Source organism: Puccinia triticina, chromosome 11A (genome assembly GCF_026914185.1).
Source record: "Puccinia triticina chromosome 11A, complete sequence".
NCBI classification, from domain to species: Eukaryota; Fungi; Basidiomycota; class Pucciniomycetes; order Pucciniales; family Pucciniaceae; genus Puccinia; species Puccinia triticina.
In genome coordinates, this window is record NC_070568.1 from 5643637 (window position 1) to 5659709 (window position 16073).

Sequence of the window (16073 nt, forward strand, 5' to 3'; positions counted from 1 at the left end):
CGCCTGTTGCTTGGAGACAATCAATCACATGTAGAGCTCTTCGGTGTTGTTGCGTCTGCTTCTAGAGGCCCGGGTAGAGGAGCGGGTGATGGGACGTTTCCCATATGATTTATGCATGCATAAAATTATGCAAACCAACTTTGAACACCATAAATATGTACATCCCAAGAGACAGAGGTCAGGTACAGTTGCGCAAGGCATCCTACCGTACAAGAAATACCCCCGGGGGACCCCGTCCGGAATTCCAGGGTCTGAGTTTTTAATTTTTCCCGGTATTAATGACCGGTCATCAAGAGGTTTTATCCTCTTTGGTGGCCGGCTGACCGGTCATCAAGAGGTTTTACCCTCTTTGATGACCGGCTGACTGGTCATTGAGAGGTTGTACAGCTGGCCATTAAGAGGGGTTGTATCTCCGTCAATGACCGGTCAGCCGGCCATCAAGAGGGGTTATATCCCTGTCGATGACCGGTCACAGCCGGCCATTGAGAGGGGTTGTATCCCTGTTGATGACCGCTCAGCTGGCCATTGAAGAGGATAAACCCTTTTGATGACCGGTCAGCCGGTCATCAAGAGGTTGTATCCTCGCCTTTGTGATGACCGGCTGACCGGTCATCACCGGGATCAGAGGTCCTCCGATGGTCTAATCTATGGTATTACAGGTGTAACACATACATACATATGGCTTTAGCATATGTAAGCCCATAAATATGGCTTTACAGTATGTATTTAGGCCAGTGTCCGTAATGTGAGCCCCCCCCAAAAAAAAAAAAAAAATTGGCTGGTCAGAAACCTTCGCCCTCATAGAACTGGAATCTAGAACCTCCAAGTAGCTCAAAAATGTCATTTACATGACATAATGCTCATATGCGGAGTCGTAGATCCGGCCCGCATTTGAAATGTCTTGTTGCGGGTGAGGCTGTACGGTAGGATGCCTTGTGCAACTGTAGTCCGTTCAAACTTCAAGCGGTCTGACTGTCTGGGTGATGTCTCCAAAGCTGCTTGAACAGGGTTGAATGGACTCGTCAATACAAAAAGAGCATTTGAATGACAGAAATTTATACAGGGTATTGATGCCGGCGTTACTCACATTGTCAGATTTTTGAACAGGTTTGTTTGGCCCCCAGAGGCTTTTCTGTTGTGTTACCGGGAGCATAGCCGGAGGTGGGTGGAGTCCATGGAACCGTTGTCAGGGCGCGTCTCTGGAGTGGCGACGCCCTGAATGGAAAAGGACAAGTTGTGAGTTCCTAAAGAGGAAAACACGCTCAAACTCAACCGCGGAGCGGGAGGAGAAAGCCGCGCCTCCAGGGGAGGGGCTGGTAGAGCTAAGTCGTACCTGAACCTAAGAAGGTTTGTAAAAGGAAAACTCTAGCTTACCTGGTAAGGTAGCGAGTGGCGAGAAGAAAGAAGTGGGAGAGAAGAGTAGCGGAGGAGTCAACGGTGTAGGCGGATGAGGCGACGGAAGCGGAGGCGAGGGAGTCAAGGAGGAAAGAGTATTGAAAATATAAGAAGGTTGAGATGTAACTAGATAAAAGCCCCGGTCGTTGTTGTATCAAACAAGGATGATGGGCTTGGTAATCTAAATAATAATCTGGGGGGACCTTTGCTTGCGCTCAGGTCCCGAGCTTTTATGCCTTAGGAATCAGGCGGTCTTTTGTATCTTCACATATTAGGAGACAATCCACGTGGATTGTGCTCACTTGAGCGCAACAACTGGGAGATATGTCTCAGCCAAGCACGACAATCTATCACCGGTATTCAATTGTATTGAATCCTAACATTTGCGCACGCTTGCATTGTTTGCGACGTGTCTCGCATTGTCCGCGGCGCGTGCCGTGTCAGTGTTGGCGCTGTGTGAACTAGCCAGCGGCTGACAACCATCCAGCCCCTCCCTGTAAACGCCAAAGCCTGAGCACGCACAAGGCTTTGACAGCTGTACGCGCCCAAAGGCGCCGGACACCGGAGATAGCGGCTTACAGGGACCAGGGGAGGTTGTCAGCTACCTCTCAGGGAGCTCAGGGTCTGTAGCTCCCCCAGAGCCCTCTCCTCCCTCCACAGACTTCCCTCCGCTCCGTCCTCCTCTTGCGCACTTTTAAACTTTCCTCCAGCGCTCTCTGGATCACCTTTGGTCAAGAATTTTTGCAGAGATTTCATAGTAGAAACCTTAGTTAGACTTCCTCCATTCAAACCCAATTCCGTTACATAATCTTCCCACCACAACCTTATCTTCCCCGCATCCCCTCACTCCAAACCATACGTTGCAAATGTCTGGACTAAACATCCAAGATACGACAAACACGGTTAAAGCCGCTGCCCAACAAACTGCCCCAGCGGCAGGTGAGGAAAGCCCCAAACCCCGAACCCAACCCAAGAGCTAGACACAGATGGCAGCCAACAAGCACCACCGTCACAAGCCCCAGGCCCGAACCCCAAACCCCCAAAGGCCGCAAAACCAGCGAAAGCCAGCAAGCCAACAACCCGCGCCGCGGCGAAAAACATCGCAACAGCTCCGAGAGCAGAGACAGTCAAAGAAGATCCCCAAATCAGGGATCCAGAGATCGCAGAGATCCTTGCTCCCGCTTGTGGTAAGTGCAAAAGTCGTAACAAACAAGAAATTGATGGATAAAACTAACCAAGTTTGAATTCCAAATAAACCCACAGAGCCAAAGACGGCCGGCGGAAATTCTGCGTCTAACAAAGACGGCGAGAAGTTGGCGGCAGAGACAAACCGCAAAGCCCAAGCGATCTTGATGGCCAAGATAGTCAAAGCCAAGAATGACGGAGACAACGCCAAAGTCAAGAGGTACATGAAGATGTACGAAGCGGTTCTAGCGGATCAGAAATCAAACGGCCAGAAGACCGGACTGATCCATGCAGGCCCCATCATCTCCACTCCTCCAGCCATCCCCCAAAAGAGACCGACCCCAGACGGAGAAACGACACAGGTGCGGAACGTAAAGTTCATCGCAGGTCACTCTAACTCCCACGACAATGGCGGATTCCCCCCCTATTTCCATAAGCTCCTCCTCAAATGCAAAGGTCCCCTTCCCCTGACCATCTTCAACCGAGAATGGCAAGTGAAGGCGCTGGCAGAACACTCCAAGAACCAGCCAAAGATTGAAGAGACGGCTTCCGAGAAAGGGCTCCAATACCATAGGTTCCTGGTGCCGGACAAATTCTTGCAAAACTTCTCTGACTGGACGCTCAATCACAGAGTTTTCCACTTAACAATGCAAGACAGATATCACTATCCTGTCCTCGCAGAGTGGATCCTGGCCCACAAGGAACACTGCGACAAACTCCACAGAAAGCAAGGCTTCATGGTAGCCCTCCGGTACAACATACGGATCAGGAACAACGCTTTTGCCTTCCGGGTCAAGGAGAACGGAGAAGAGTCCTTCTCGTACATTTACCAATTCAAACAAGAAACTGTAGACAAAGCAATCTTGACATGCCAAGACTTCAATGAAATTGGCCTCGCAGACAACCCGTACGCAATAGGCGACGGCAAGGTGGGGGGCGACCCAATGAAGGGAATCCGTCCTTTGAAGGCCAACCGATCCAACGCCCCAGCCCAACCCAATCCACCAAAGGCCAAACCAAGCCAGAAAGCAGCCAAAGAAGAACACTCTTCCTCAGCCGCCATCCCAGGCCATACCTCCCTCCCCTTGAAACCCAATCAGGGCCAAGGCCCGCCCGGCAGCAGCTATAAAGGGAACAACTTTAACCTGAACCATAACGGAGGAAGCGTACGTAACCGCAACCGTGACCAGTAGGTTCCCCATCTCATCCTCATTTCCAAACCCCAACCTACCACCCCCACCCTAACGTCCATGTGTCCTTATCTAGAACTGCCCCTTTCTAGCGACACCAGCCCGCCAAGCTCCCCTCTATCTTTCATACACTCACCCCTCCTCTTCCCAGAAGCTCCTTCCCCCTCTCCTTCCTTTTCCTCATCTGCATTCCCCCCTCTCCATCCAACACTTGTAATAGGTTGAAACACAAAAAGCAATAAAATATAAGAGTCCACCCCTGACACCCATGAATCCTGTGTGCCCCATTAGGGAAGAGTCACCAGAAGACACGAGCTGTTGTGAAACAGAAGAGACACTGGCGCGAGTTGAACTCAACCCAGCACACCCCAGATGGCCGACACATGTGTCCTGTGAGATGAACGTGGAGGAGTGGGAGACAGCCCTCCTCAGAGCCGGGCTAGCAGAAGAATACGGCGACATCATTTGCGGCTTCCGGGAGGGATTCCACCAAGGGATCCCAGAACACAACCTAGGTCCGGGAGTCCCATACTACACTCCCCACAACCACCACGGAGCTCTGTTAGCGAGAGAGAAAATTGAAGCCAAAATAGCAAAAGAAATTGCCGCAGGAAGAATGTTTGGACCTTTCACACACAAACAACTGACGGAAAGATACAACTTCTTCAGGACAAACCCCCTGGGGGCAGCAGTAAACAGCGACAGCACGGTGCGGCCAATCAATGACTTGTCCTTCCCCAGAAATAACACACTCGTCACCTCAGTCAACTCGTTTGTAGATAAACTCAACTACATAACAACCTGGGATGACTTCAAATCAACATCCTGGTTCTTCTGCAGCCAAACCCAGCCCCTTCTCCTAGCAATCTTTGACTGGGAGGAGGCATAACACCAAATCCCAACGTCAAAAGATCAATGGCAATACCTGATGGTGCAAGACTTTAACGGCGGGATTCTAATCAACACCCGAATTGCTTTTGGCGGAGTTGCAGGGTGCGGTTCGTTTGGCCGACCGGCGGACGCATGGAAGGAGCTCATGAAAAAAGAGTTCAACCTCGTCAACATCTTCCGCTGGGTCGACAACAATCTATTCGTCAAGACAACCCACTCCAAAGTGGAAATGAACCACATTTTAGCAAGATCAGAACAACTCATGGGAGTCAAGACAAACGCAACAAAGTTCTCGCCATTCAGAGAGGAGCAAAAATACATTGGTTTTGTCTGGAAAGCCACCAAGAAGACGGTACAACTCCTGGACGACAAGAAGTACCAAAGGGTACAACAGGTGGAAGCCTTCCTTGTACCAGGTGCAGAGTTCACCTTTGCTCAAGTGGAACAGCTGGCGGGACATCTAAACCATGTTTCGTACATCCTCCCACAGCTACAATGCTACCTCAATAGCCTATACCAGTGGATGAATGGCTGGATACACAGGAGGACCGACTGCACCCTCCCCAAAGACGCGCAGATTGACCTCGAGTACTGGCTATCCATGCTCCTTCATTACAAGGAGACAAGGATGATCCAGAATCCGGACCCCATCAAAATTGGGTGGGTGGGGGATGCCTCTACCAGCTTCGGAATAGGTGTCCTTGTAGGCAAGAGGTGGGCCCAATTTCAATTGGCTCAAGGTTGGGACCAAGGACCAGAACCAAAAAGAGATATCGCCTGGCTAGAGATGGTTGCAATGAGACTTGGCCTCCTCCTCCTCAAAGAAATGGGGATCCGGCCCAGGAAAACGTTGATTGTCTGGACAGACAATACAACGACGGAGATGGTAATCCAAAAACAGAAATCCAAACACCCCGCAGTCAACGAAGAATGGAAGGTCATTCAGAAGACGCTGGTAGATATGGAAATCAACATCGTCTTGCAACACGTCACATCAAAAGAGAATGCGGCGGACGCCTTATCACGTGGAGATAGGTCCAAACATGTCAAGATGTTTCAGGTGGCGGTGGTGGTCCCATGGGACCTAGAATACCACCTGTTCCAAGTGTAGCTTCCGTTTTTCCCCTATCGTGTTGTTTCAACCCCTCTCGGTGTTCTTCTCTTGTTTCTCCTCCCCGTCCTGAACATAAAAACCTATAAAGCTATGCAATGAATCCCTTCTGGCCTTCCTACTATCCTTTGTGAGGAAAGACCACCGTGCTACCAACCCGTCCCCCCAAAGCATGCCTTCCACAGACCACTTAGCCAGTCTTACAACCCTCGCAAAGAGGGGGACGAACCCCAGAGAGCTCTCCACCCAAGACAAGCATTTCCTCCTGGGGTAACAGTGGAACACCTTGACCTGCTACAACTCTGCCGTCAAGAAGTATTTCAAATTTGCGGAAAGCACGAACCGGAACCCATTCCACCTCCCTCTCACTGCCAAAGACATCTATGACTTCTGCTACTGGGCAGCCCGGACGTTTGAGTGTCAAGCCTCCCACAAAGTGTCTTCAGTGACGCTCTCCAAATACCTGGTGGGGATTCAGATGTGGCACACAATGTACAACACAGCTTACCCCTACAAAACAAAAAACAAAGTCAACACCCTGCTAAAGTCCTCAGCCTACATAGATGCCGAGCAATCTTCGAAACCAAAGAAGAAAGCGGTCATGATCCGGCACCTTGTGTTGCTTATGAAGGCGTGGATCAAAGGAACCGAGTTCCAAAAGGCCCTACTAGACTTGGTCATCGTCGCCTTCTGGGGCTTAGCGAGGCTGGGCGAACTCACCTACAACGACAAGACTGGGCCCCTCCGCGAGTTGGCCTCCGTGCTAGTCAAGGACGTCAGTTTTCAGACCGTCAACCTCAAGAGGAGGGCTACCGTGATCGTGCAAGGAGCCAAGACGGCCGGCCCAGGAGAAGAGCAAGAGCTCCACCTGGCAGCGAGGAAGATGATGATATGCCCCATCTTAGCTCTCAAAAGAAGGATCAAAAACGCCGCGGGACTCGACACCTCTCTGTTTGGATACTGGGAAGCTGGCACAAGGATGCACATCACCAAACCCGCCGCCTGTCGAGCCCTATCACATTTTTGGAACAAAAACGGGTGCTCAGGGATATCCGGTCACTCCTTCAGGGTTGGAGGTACCTCCTTCCTCCTGGCAGCTGGGATCCCCAAGGATGGCGTCCGCTGGCTCGGCCGTTGGACCTCAGACTGCTACAAGCTTTACATCAGGGATTACTCCGACGCGGAGAACACCAACACGAACAACATCTTACTAGAGCTACAGGAATGTTGGGACAATTAAACCCCTCTCTCACTTGTCGCAATCTATAGTTCCCACTCAGACTGGTTAGCCTGGGCAAGAGCAGAGTCCACGAAGGCGTCCGGCTCCGAGCTCTCCCGAGCCGGAGTTATGGGTCTAGCACCTTCGCCCTCACACCCTCCGGGGGCTTTCTGCTCCGGGAGGATCCGGTCCACTGCCTTCCTCTCCCTCCAGGACTTCTCCCCGTCAAGTACCCCCTCCCTGGACACTCTGTACGATGGGGGGCGTTGCAGGAGCGCAGTTCAAGGACCGGGGACAATTCCTCCCCCCGTCCCACACACAAGAGTCTTGGGAAGTCACTCCCTGACTTCCGGGGCTCTCACTATGTGAGCAATTATCTGTGGCACACTTAGACAAAAAGAGAGCGCGGTGCGGCCCGCTACCGCGTCCTCCAAGCATGAAGGTGCGGCAGGGCCCGTAGGGAGCACACGTGGAAGGTCGTGTGACATCCCCACCCGGGATTTCCTAACCCAAGCCAGACCTCCCCGCGGCGTCCAGGTTAGAATGGACAGGCTATTCCTTTACTTATATGTAGATTTCCGGAAAAGGTTGGACCCGGTGCTATTTGAAAATTGGCCTCGCCCGCAAGTTATGGGGTTAGGATGTAGTTTTGAGCAGGGCAAAACCAAACCAAGCTGCCAGAAAGTTCATGCACCTTCAAGCTTCATCACGCACAACTGCTTACAGCTCCTGTCAGCTGTCTTACCTGGAATTTGCAATAAAACAGATCACACCCACCCAAAGTCTCAATCCGCCCAACTGTTGCTGGGACCTCCAACTGCCTTCCGACCTGTAATCAATTTCATCTCATCCGCCGGCCACAATTCAGGCACTCAAACAACGTCCCAGTGTCTGTATTTTTTTTTCTGTTGTGTTGAGTTTCTGTCCTCAGGTCTCTTCCTTTTCTGCCTTCTACCTCATTCCCCTTCCTGCTGTCAGCCACAGAGTACATGTCACAGTACCTTACACATACCAAGTACCTGCAATTGTTCACATTACTTATAGTACATTCCTTTACACCTTTATTACATTATATGTATATCATTAGATACAAGCTTAAGAATGTACTCTTGTTATACATTACATTACAGATAACCATAGTTAAATAAAGTTACCATAATGTACTGTTGTTATGAGAGTTAAGTTACGTGCAAACAGTAAGATTACAATACATTGTAATATTACTGTACATGTGAAATACCCCAAGACAGGTATCACTCATTTATCCCCTGTTACGCCTCAGTACCTATTTACATAACATATTGGTTATGATATAAATACATAAAAAATACATGATGTAATCCAATTCAAAGAGCACTGAATGGAATCACTGATTGGTTATGATCAGCTAGTGTGCACTGCTACTGATCTAGGATCAGTACTGATCATTACACTGCCCTGATCATTTCCAATGTTGATCCTCATGAGGATCTGCTTCCCTTGAGTGCTTCCAGTTCCCCCCTGGTCCTGAAGCGCCTCCAAGCGCCTCATATTCCCTCCTGCTCTTTCCCCCTCTATATAAACACGCCCCCCAGGACTGTTTATCCCTCAGAATATTATTATAGCAAGGTTTAACACATACATAGTTAAACAGTGCCTTCATTCTCACCCATATTTCAATTCAGGAATAACATCAACTCTTGATTACCCTTACCTTTCTGTAGGTAAAACCACGAACCCAAGTTGAGTTATTCCTTGGATGCCTATTAACACCCTGTGTTGATCTGGATGCGCCTTAATTGAGCAAGCCTCTCAGTCAAGATTACTGATAGAGTGAAAAATTTTACAGGTCTTACCACGAACCCATTGGCCCATCCTTGGCATCTTACACTATCATCTTGCTAGCAACACTGGGTCGCTACGCTAACCATAGCGGTTAGCGTAGCGTAGCGCAGCGCAAATGCGCTATTTTTTAGCGTAGCGTTAGCGCAATTGCACGCATATGCGCTAACGCTACGCGCACGCGGTGCGCAGCTATTTTAGCTGATAGTGTAGCGTTAGTGCAGATGCGCGCAATTGCGCCAACGCTACACATGCAGGGCGCAAAAGAGCGCGCGCTACGCTGCGCTACAGCGCCTTTAGCGGGAAAAAAGGGCTTTTTTTCCGCTAAAAGCGCTGTAGCGCAGCGCAGCGTAGCGTAGCGACTGTAGCGGCGCGCTAACGCTAACAAAGAATTGGCGCGCTGTTAGCGCCGCTGGAAATTAGCGCAGCGTAGCGGCGCTAACAGCGCGCTAACGCTATGCAAAATAGATGGGCGCTTTTTGCCGCTACGCTAACGCGTAGCGCTGAAATAGCGTAGCGTAGTGACCCAGTGTTGTTGCTAGTAACAACCCTCTCAGACACGGTTAGTTACCTACAGGCTGACACCTGCTCACTCTCAAATGATTCCATCTGATTCACCATCTTTCACTTCTTATGTTCAATCACATCTTATGATCTGGTGTAGTTAGTGGTCATGATTGTATCCGTACTTGCCTTGTGACCTTGTTCCCTGCCAAGATTAGATTATCAATCTTTCCCAATTCCCCTTATTCTCTTGTGCGCGCTCTGCTTGTGACAGTCCTGACTCATTTGTGATATCTCTCAGAGTTCAAGAATCTTCTATTCAATCTCTTTTATATTCATTATGGTCACAACCACAACTCCATGTCTTGTATCTAGTCTATATTAGTGCCTGATACAAGCAATCCAGTCATTGGTTCTTCCTCTCTTCACTCCGCGTTGTACCTTGAGCCGCATCCGGTGAGCTCCCCATCCTCACTGCCCCTCTCTCAAGCACTGTTCTCAGAAGCTCTTTTCTTTGTGCAGTTGGCTGAGTTCAATTCTCAACATGTTGTCTGTCATGCAATATTATTGTTGATACTTACTGAATGTTTGCTGATCATTCAATCCCTCACACCAGGGGAGATTTTGACGCACTCTCCAGAGAGTGCCATACTGTACCCTTTTTCCGTAACTGTGCTGGATGCCTTTGATGAAAGTAGTGCAAGAATTAATGAAAAATTCTGGAACTAATTCACAAATGATTTGAAACTGATCTTGGATTCATGCATAAACCATCCAGAAGTCATGCAGAAGTCAACTGGAAAACAACTGAAATGGAGTTGAAAACACTAAGAAACAATGGCCACAATCAAAGCATAATTCAATTTGGGTCGCTGTTTTTTTGCAACCCATATTTTACAACCCTTATAGGTTGTAAAACCGCAGGGATGCAAAAATCCACAAAATGTGTCATTTTATGGATTTTTGCAACCCATCAAGAAAAAATCTGAGTTGCAAAAAAAAGGATTGCAATATTTAGATTGCAAATTTGTCCCAGGATGGCCTGAAGAGCAATTTTACGACTCATTTTTTACAAACCATATGGATTGCAAGATATATCTGCCGCAAAATTACTTTATAACTTGCAAATTAACAATTTCACAACCCATTGGCGTGCAACCCATTATGAATTGCAATATATGGTTTGTGAAATAGAAATAACTAAGGGGCAAAATGTAATTTTACAACCCTTACCTTACAAACCTCACAAAAAAATGATTTTTTTCGAGGCACAAGTGGAAAATTGAGCAAGAAAGAAACTTGGGATACTTTGCAAGTCAATCAATCACTCAGGAAAAAAGGAAAACAGAACAGAAAAGAAACAAGGAAACAAGAAGTGAAAACAAGCAGTATCACTTTTTTTGGCGGGTAGATCGCCGTCTTGCGCTTTCAGGTGGTAAGGGCGGGCTTGGAGGCTTTGAATCGGGACGTAATTCATCACCTGAGGCAGGTAACTTAGGCAATTTGAGCAGTAATCGAAGTCGTGAGGCAGGCTGAGACTTTGGAGGTGGCTTCTGAGACTGTACGGAATTCTCTTCGGCAGCGGCAGTGTGATTGGCCAGGAAGGATTCGTCTTCCCCAGTCTGAATGGTTTCGTCGCCAGGATTAAGCAAGGAATCGTCGCAGGCTGTCTCGGCCGTCTGATCAAGCAAAGACGCGTCGCCGGCCGTTTGATTGGCAAGGAAGGAACCTTCGGCGGTGTGATTCGCAATGGATTCGTCGCCGGCCGTCTGATTACCAAGGAATGAGTCGTCGGCTTGAAGAATATGGGCCACATCCGACTCGACTTCTGCCTCTTCGGATTCCTTGAATGAGGCGGACTTCTTCTGGATTTTCTTCTTGTTTCCTTTTGTTCTCTTGTTGCCAGACGCAGATTTCGCCTTCTCCTTCTTTTTGCCAGATGAAGGGGTTTGTTCAACGTCGTCCTTGTTGTTTGAAGTCGGTCGTTGGCTTGAGGAACTGGTTTCCCGGTGTGCGATCGAGGTGGAGTTGTGTGATATGTTCAATATCGATTTCATTTCTTTGAAGGGGACATCCCCAGCAGCATCTGGATTGTCTTCCAGAATCCTTTGGATTGAGCTGTCCACGTATTCTTCCTCGGATTCATTCCACGTACGTGAATACAAGACCCACGCCGTATACATCTCGGCTCCAGCAATAGAACTCGGCACTCGATTGATTTGCTGAGCATAGCCGTCATTCTCGCCATCGTTATGCATCCAAACAGCCGTCAAACTACCTTTTTCAGCGGAGATATTGGCGCTCCGAAGGACCTTACACCAGTAATGGGCTCTGTTCCAGTATCCGCGAGAAATGAGTGTGTAAGTTTGGCCTCCGACTTTCAACTTGAAAGGCCAATCAGTTGTGGCCATGAAGCTGTCCCGGCGAGGCACATCATCAATGTGGCTGACCTCAACATGGAAGTTGAGGTGAAGAGGGGGAGGGAGGTCGTCAAAGGTAAGCTTGCAACAATCAATCAGATAGTGTGCCGACGGCTGAGAGACTCCAACGTTAACGCAAATTTCATCCTTGGATGTGCCAATCGAAACTATCGCTTTCTTTGACTTCCTTTTGGGCTTGGCCTTAGTATTCGGGTGGGTCGGGAACTGCGATTCTTGACATGCCTTACACACAAGGCCAGAGGTACTTATCAAACCGGTCGTTTGCCAGAGTTCCACAAGCTTAGCAACATCGGAATACGGGATCCTATTCAAATCAAACATCTGAGGCTTGATAGTCAATACATGTAATGTCTGGGAAGCTCGGGTAGGATGTGATTGGAGTGTTTCAGGCTTGAGTTCACAAGTAAACGTCCTGCGTTCGCGAATCGAGAACAGTTTCTTGTATTCTGGGCTCTGGTGGAGTTTGGGATCGAGGACTAGCTCCATGAAATAATCGGCCGAGCTGAACGCCCCAGGTATGAAGCTTGCAGGGTATTGTGCGTTGAGAACATCGAACAGGTGATTTTGGCCCTGGGTTATAGTCGATCGGATTGAGCAGCCTCCGTTTAATTCACCAGTGGATCGACACGAGAAATGATGCGCTAAGTGGGTGAAGAGGTCCTTTCCCTTTCCGCTGATCCCACGAAGCCATAATGGGGAGAACAATGCGTACATCGATTCCAATCCGGCTGCTAGCCAGCAACGATTGTTCTTTTTGGAGGCGGAGTTTGCTCGATAGGAGGGATAGGCGGCCCAGAGGCTTTTGTTGTGGTTTCTGGAGTTTGGGGGCCGTCCAAGCTTAGCTCTCTTATTCCCTTCGATCAGACTGTCAGTCGTGTCCGGTGGTCTTCCATCGTTGACAAACTTTTCGGCTTGCTTTCGCTTCTTGGCTAATCCTAAAGTCGATCCGATGTCTTTGTTATCACGTCCGTATTTGATTGGAACGCCCTTCATTGCGGCACACCAGTCCTTTTCCAGCATGTCGACGAATGTGTAGAGGTCAATCATTCCGACCATCAGGCACTGCCTTCCTTCGCTAAAGTGCAACAAACAGAGTCGGATGTCAGCTCAATACATACACCAACAGTAAAGGAGATTTACCTGAGCCGATAGTATGTCCGGTGCAAGCTCTCCTGGGCATTTGTAGTCTCAGGAAGTCCATCTCCATCGGGCGTGTCCTCAAGCCGTTGTTCTCGGGATGGAAACAAAAGGGCCTCGATATCGGAAACGGTCCACCAGTCAAGCCATTTCCGGACTTTAGGAAAACGACGACGGATATAGTCAACCTTCTGCTCATGCGTTTGATCACCCGGCTCGGACTGATCGAGGAGACCCATACAAGCCTTTCGGAAAGGCTCCTGTGAATATGTAAGTCATAAAGCAAAAAAATCAGCATGATAAATAAGGTTTGTAAATTTCGATGAGTGAATTTTGCAAAGCAATATAGATTGTAAAATTCACATTTACAATCCATTATGCATCGCAAAATGGAATTTTGCGAATCATTAATCAGAAAAATCAACAGATCATACATACCTCTTGATCCGCAGTGATGAGCGACCGGTTGCGTTTGATGCGTGTGACTGACTGGCGATAATGCTTGCGGCATCCTTTCAACATGCCCCTGACCTCTTTGCGAGTTCCCTGTCGGAATACTTCGAGGTAAGCGGACACGAAGCCCTCGACTTGAGCTGACGAGAAGTCTACGACCTCGCGGACTAGTGTGTCCCTCTCGGCGGGGGTGATCGGAGCCGCCAGAAACTGCCGGAAGAGTGTAGCAAAGTGGATTTTGTAGTATTGTTCGCTAAGACCTCGAATCCAAGTGAGCTGAATAGGTATCCATCGTTTAAGATCTTCACAGAACATAGACGTCGTCAATAGGTATCCCGTCTCGAAGTACCGGTAAGTCACGTCGGAGATGAGACCGCCGCTGTACACTTTGTTGTCCTTATCGCGAGCCAGCAAGCGATCTGACATCCATTTTGTCTGGAAGGTGAAATGCTCGGCCTTTGGCATGAACGAGCTGGAGATTATCCACAGACCCCGCCTGTTGAGAAAAGACAATATTCTTAGTCAGATGCAATCAAAATTATACATAAAATGTATTAAAACAACTTACGATGCCCATCCAAACATGTCCAATATGAATTTGTCCCCCACGCCGGCGCCGAGTTTGTCAGGAGCTAATCCTAACTCAGCAAGGATGCATCGACGGTAATAGGCCAGCCGATCTCTGTTCTGATAGGACTCGTGGATTGAAACTACACTTCCGAAAGCTGAATGGGGATCGGTGGGCTTCCCCATCTACAAAGAATGGGAGGGTAACAAGATCAGACTGGAGGAAACCTATGGGATGTAATGGATTGTAAAAGAAGGGTTGCAAAAATGAAGGTTGTAAAAGAAGGGTTGCAAAAATGAAAAGAAACGAAATGGGAGAGAAAATAGTTACCTTGAGCTTTAAAGCTCCAGCCTTGGGGTTTTTCTTGATTTCTTCTTTCAATTCCTCCTTTGCAAGCGGGTCGGGCTTCTTGGCGACAGGCCACGGATGAGGGTGGACGCCCTTATGCCGGAGGATCCCCCATCCTGATGGGAGATGGTGGTCGATTCGAACCGCTACGGAATCGGGACATTTGACATGTCGAACGGTGCCTTTGCACTTGCCTACCAATCCTTGACATTTGATTTTACTGCATGGTTTGTAAAATAACGATCGTAAAAAATGAGTTGTAAAATTAGTTTGCAACCCATATGTCCAAAAAACCGCTGGCAGGAGAGGAGAAGAAGACTCACCCTTGTTCCAGCTTTTCCTGTCCTCCTTTTCCAGTTGGGGGAGGCCCAGTCCATTTGCATGACGAGTTATCGCAGACCAGAGCTCCGAGACAGAAGTAGCGTGTCACCTTCCAGGTCCTGTTGCTGCGATAGCTCGTAGTTTGGGTCTTCGAAAACCCAACGGAGCCAAAGTTGGTGACATTGTCTTGAGGCAGGCAAACAAACGTGGTCCTTCCGTTTGGGTAGATCGGATAGCCTTGCTTGTCGAGGGTACACCCGTGATCTATGTAGGTCTCGTACGACTTGCTCATATCCGGAAGGAACCATTCCTTCTCGGACGGTCTTCTCTTGGGTAATGCATCGTCATCTTCATCTTGATCTTCATCGGAGCCATCCCCTTCGTCATCTGCATCATCAGAGGAGGTAGAGTCAGACGTCTCGGGCTGCTGATAGTGGCGGTCGTTGTTGATCTTAGTTTGGTGGCTGTTCTTTCTGATCTTTGGCAACGGGGGCGACACGTTCTTCCTGTTTTTCGAAGACGGGCGAAAAGAAGATTTAGTTCTGTTCTTCGGCGACGGGGGCAAATTTTCTTGGTCGTCCGAAGAAGGTTCTTTGTCGTCCGAATCATCAGGAAGGGAGTTAGGATCAGACAAATAGGACTCTTCAGACGTTTCGGATGCTTCAGAGGCGATGGAAGCTTCAGGGAGCTGATACTCAGAGTCCTCGTCGCTCTTGGTCACAATCTTGGACCTCGATTGGGATAGCTTTCTTTTGACAATTGGCGACGGGGGTGATTTCTGTTTTTTTCCTTTCTTCGTGAGCAATGCCGGAGAGTTTTTCTTTGGGGGCTTTACTTTGATCTTTTCGGACGATTTCGTATGTTTTGGGGTGTTCGAGAGCGGCATCTCTTCAGAAGACGAAGAACAAGGTGTTGGCGGGTCAGCGGTGGTGGTTTCCTTGTTCAAATCTGAGGGGCACGGCGAGTCAATGGGACTAAGGGGTGGGATCAAGGGATGGATGAGATTTCCAAAGCTGAAGGGGCTGATTGGGGTGATCGGGCTTGATGGAATTGGGGTGATGGGGCTAGATTCCGGAATGAACAGTCAAGGGCTGGTGTTAGCGGCCGGTTCAATCGTGCCATTCGGGTCGGTGACGGTCGTTGGAGTCGGATTTGCCATTGGGGTTCTTGCTGTCGGAATCGCCATCGCGGTGGGAGCTTGAGTGAACTGTTGATTGACTCAAGCGTGGGAGGGGATGGAGAGTCATTCTTGCCTAGCGTCGACCGGTTGACTTGTTGATGTCGCTGATATCACCTTTGTTTGCTTAGCGTCAGAGTTTGAAGTGTTAGAGTTGGAAGTTAGTATGTATGTTGCATCGATTGCAAATTGAGTTCACATGTGATGTAAAATTATATCTCACGGGCTTGTAAAGCTTATTTACAAAGCATATTTTGCATGCGATACTAGGTTGCAAGAACTTAGCTTGTGAAATTACATATGCAAAGCTTG

General features: G+C 48.8%; 1 protein-coding gene across 1 annotated transcript; it reads right to left on the bottom strand.

The window, feature by feature from the left end:
- Positions 1-10707: 10707 nt before the first annotated feature.
- Positions 10708-15831, bottom strand: PtA15_11A546 (uncharacterized protein; the record flags this gene model as incomplete). The annotated part of the gene is made up of 4 exons (XM_053161465.1): positions 10708-11280; positions 14133-14142; positions 15001-15532; positions 15720-15831. 4 exons carry the CDS (start codon positions 15829-15831, stop codon positions 10708-10710), a joined length of 1227 nt encoding a protein of 408 aa, XP_053025409.1.
- Between the last annotated feature and the right edge of the window lie 242 nt (positions 15832-16073).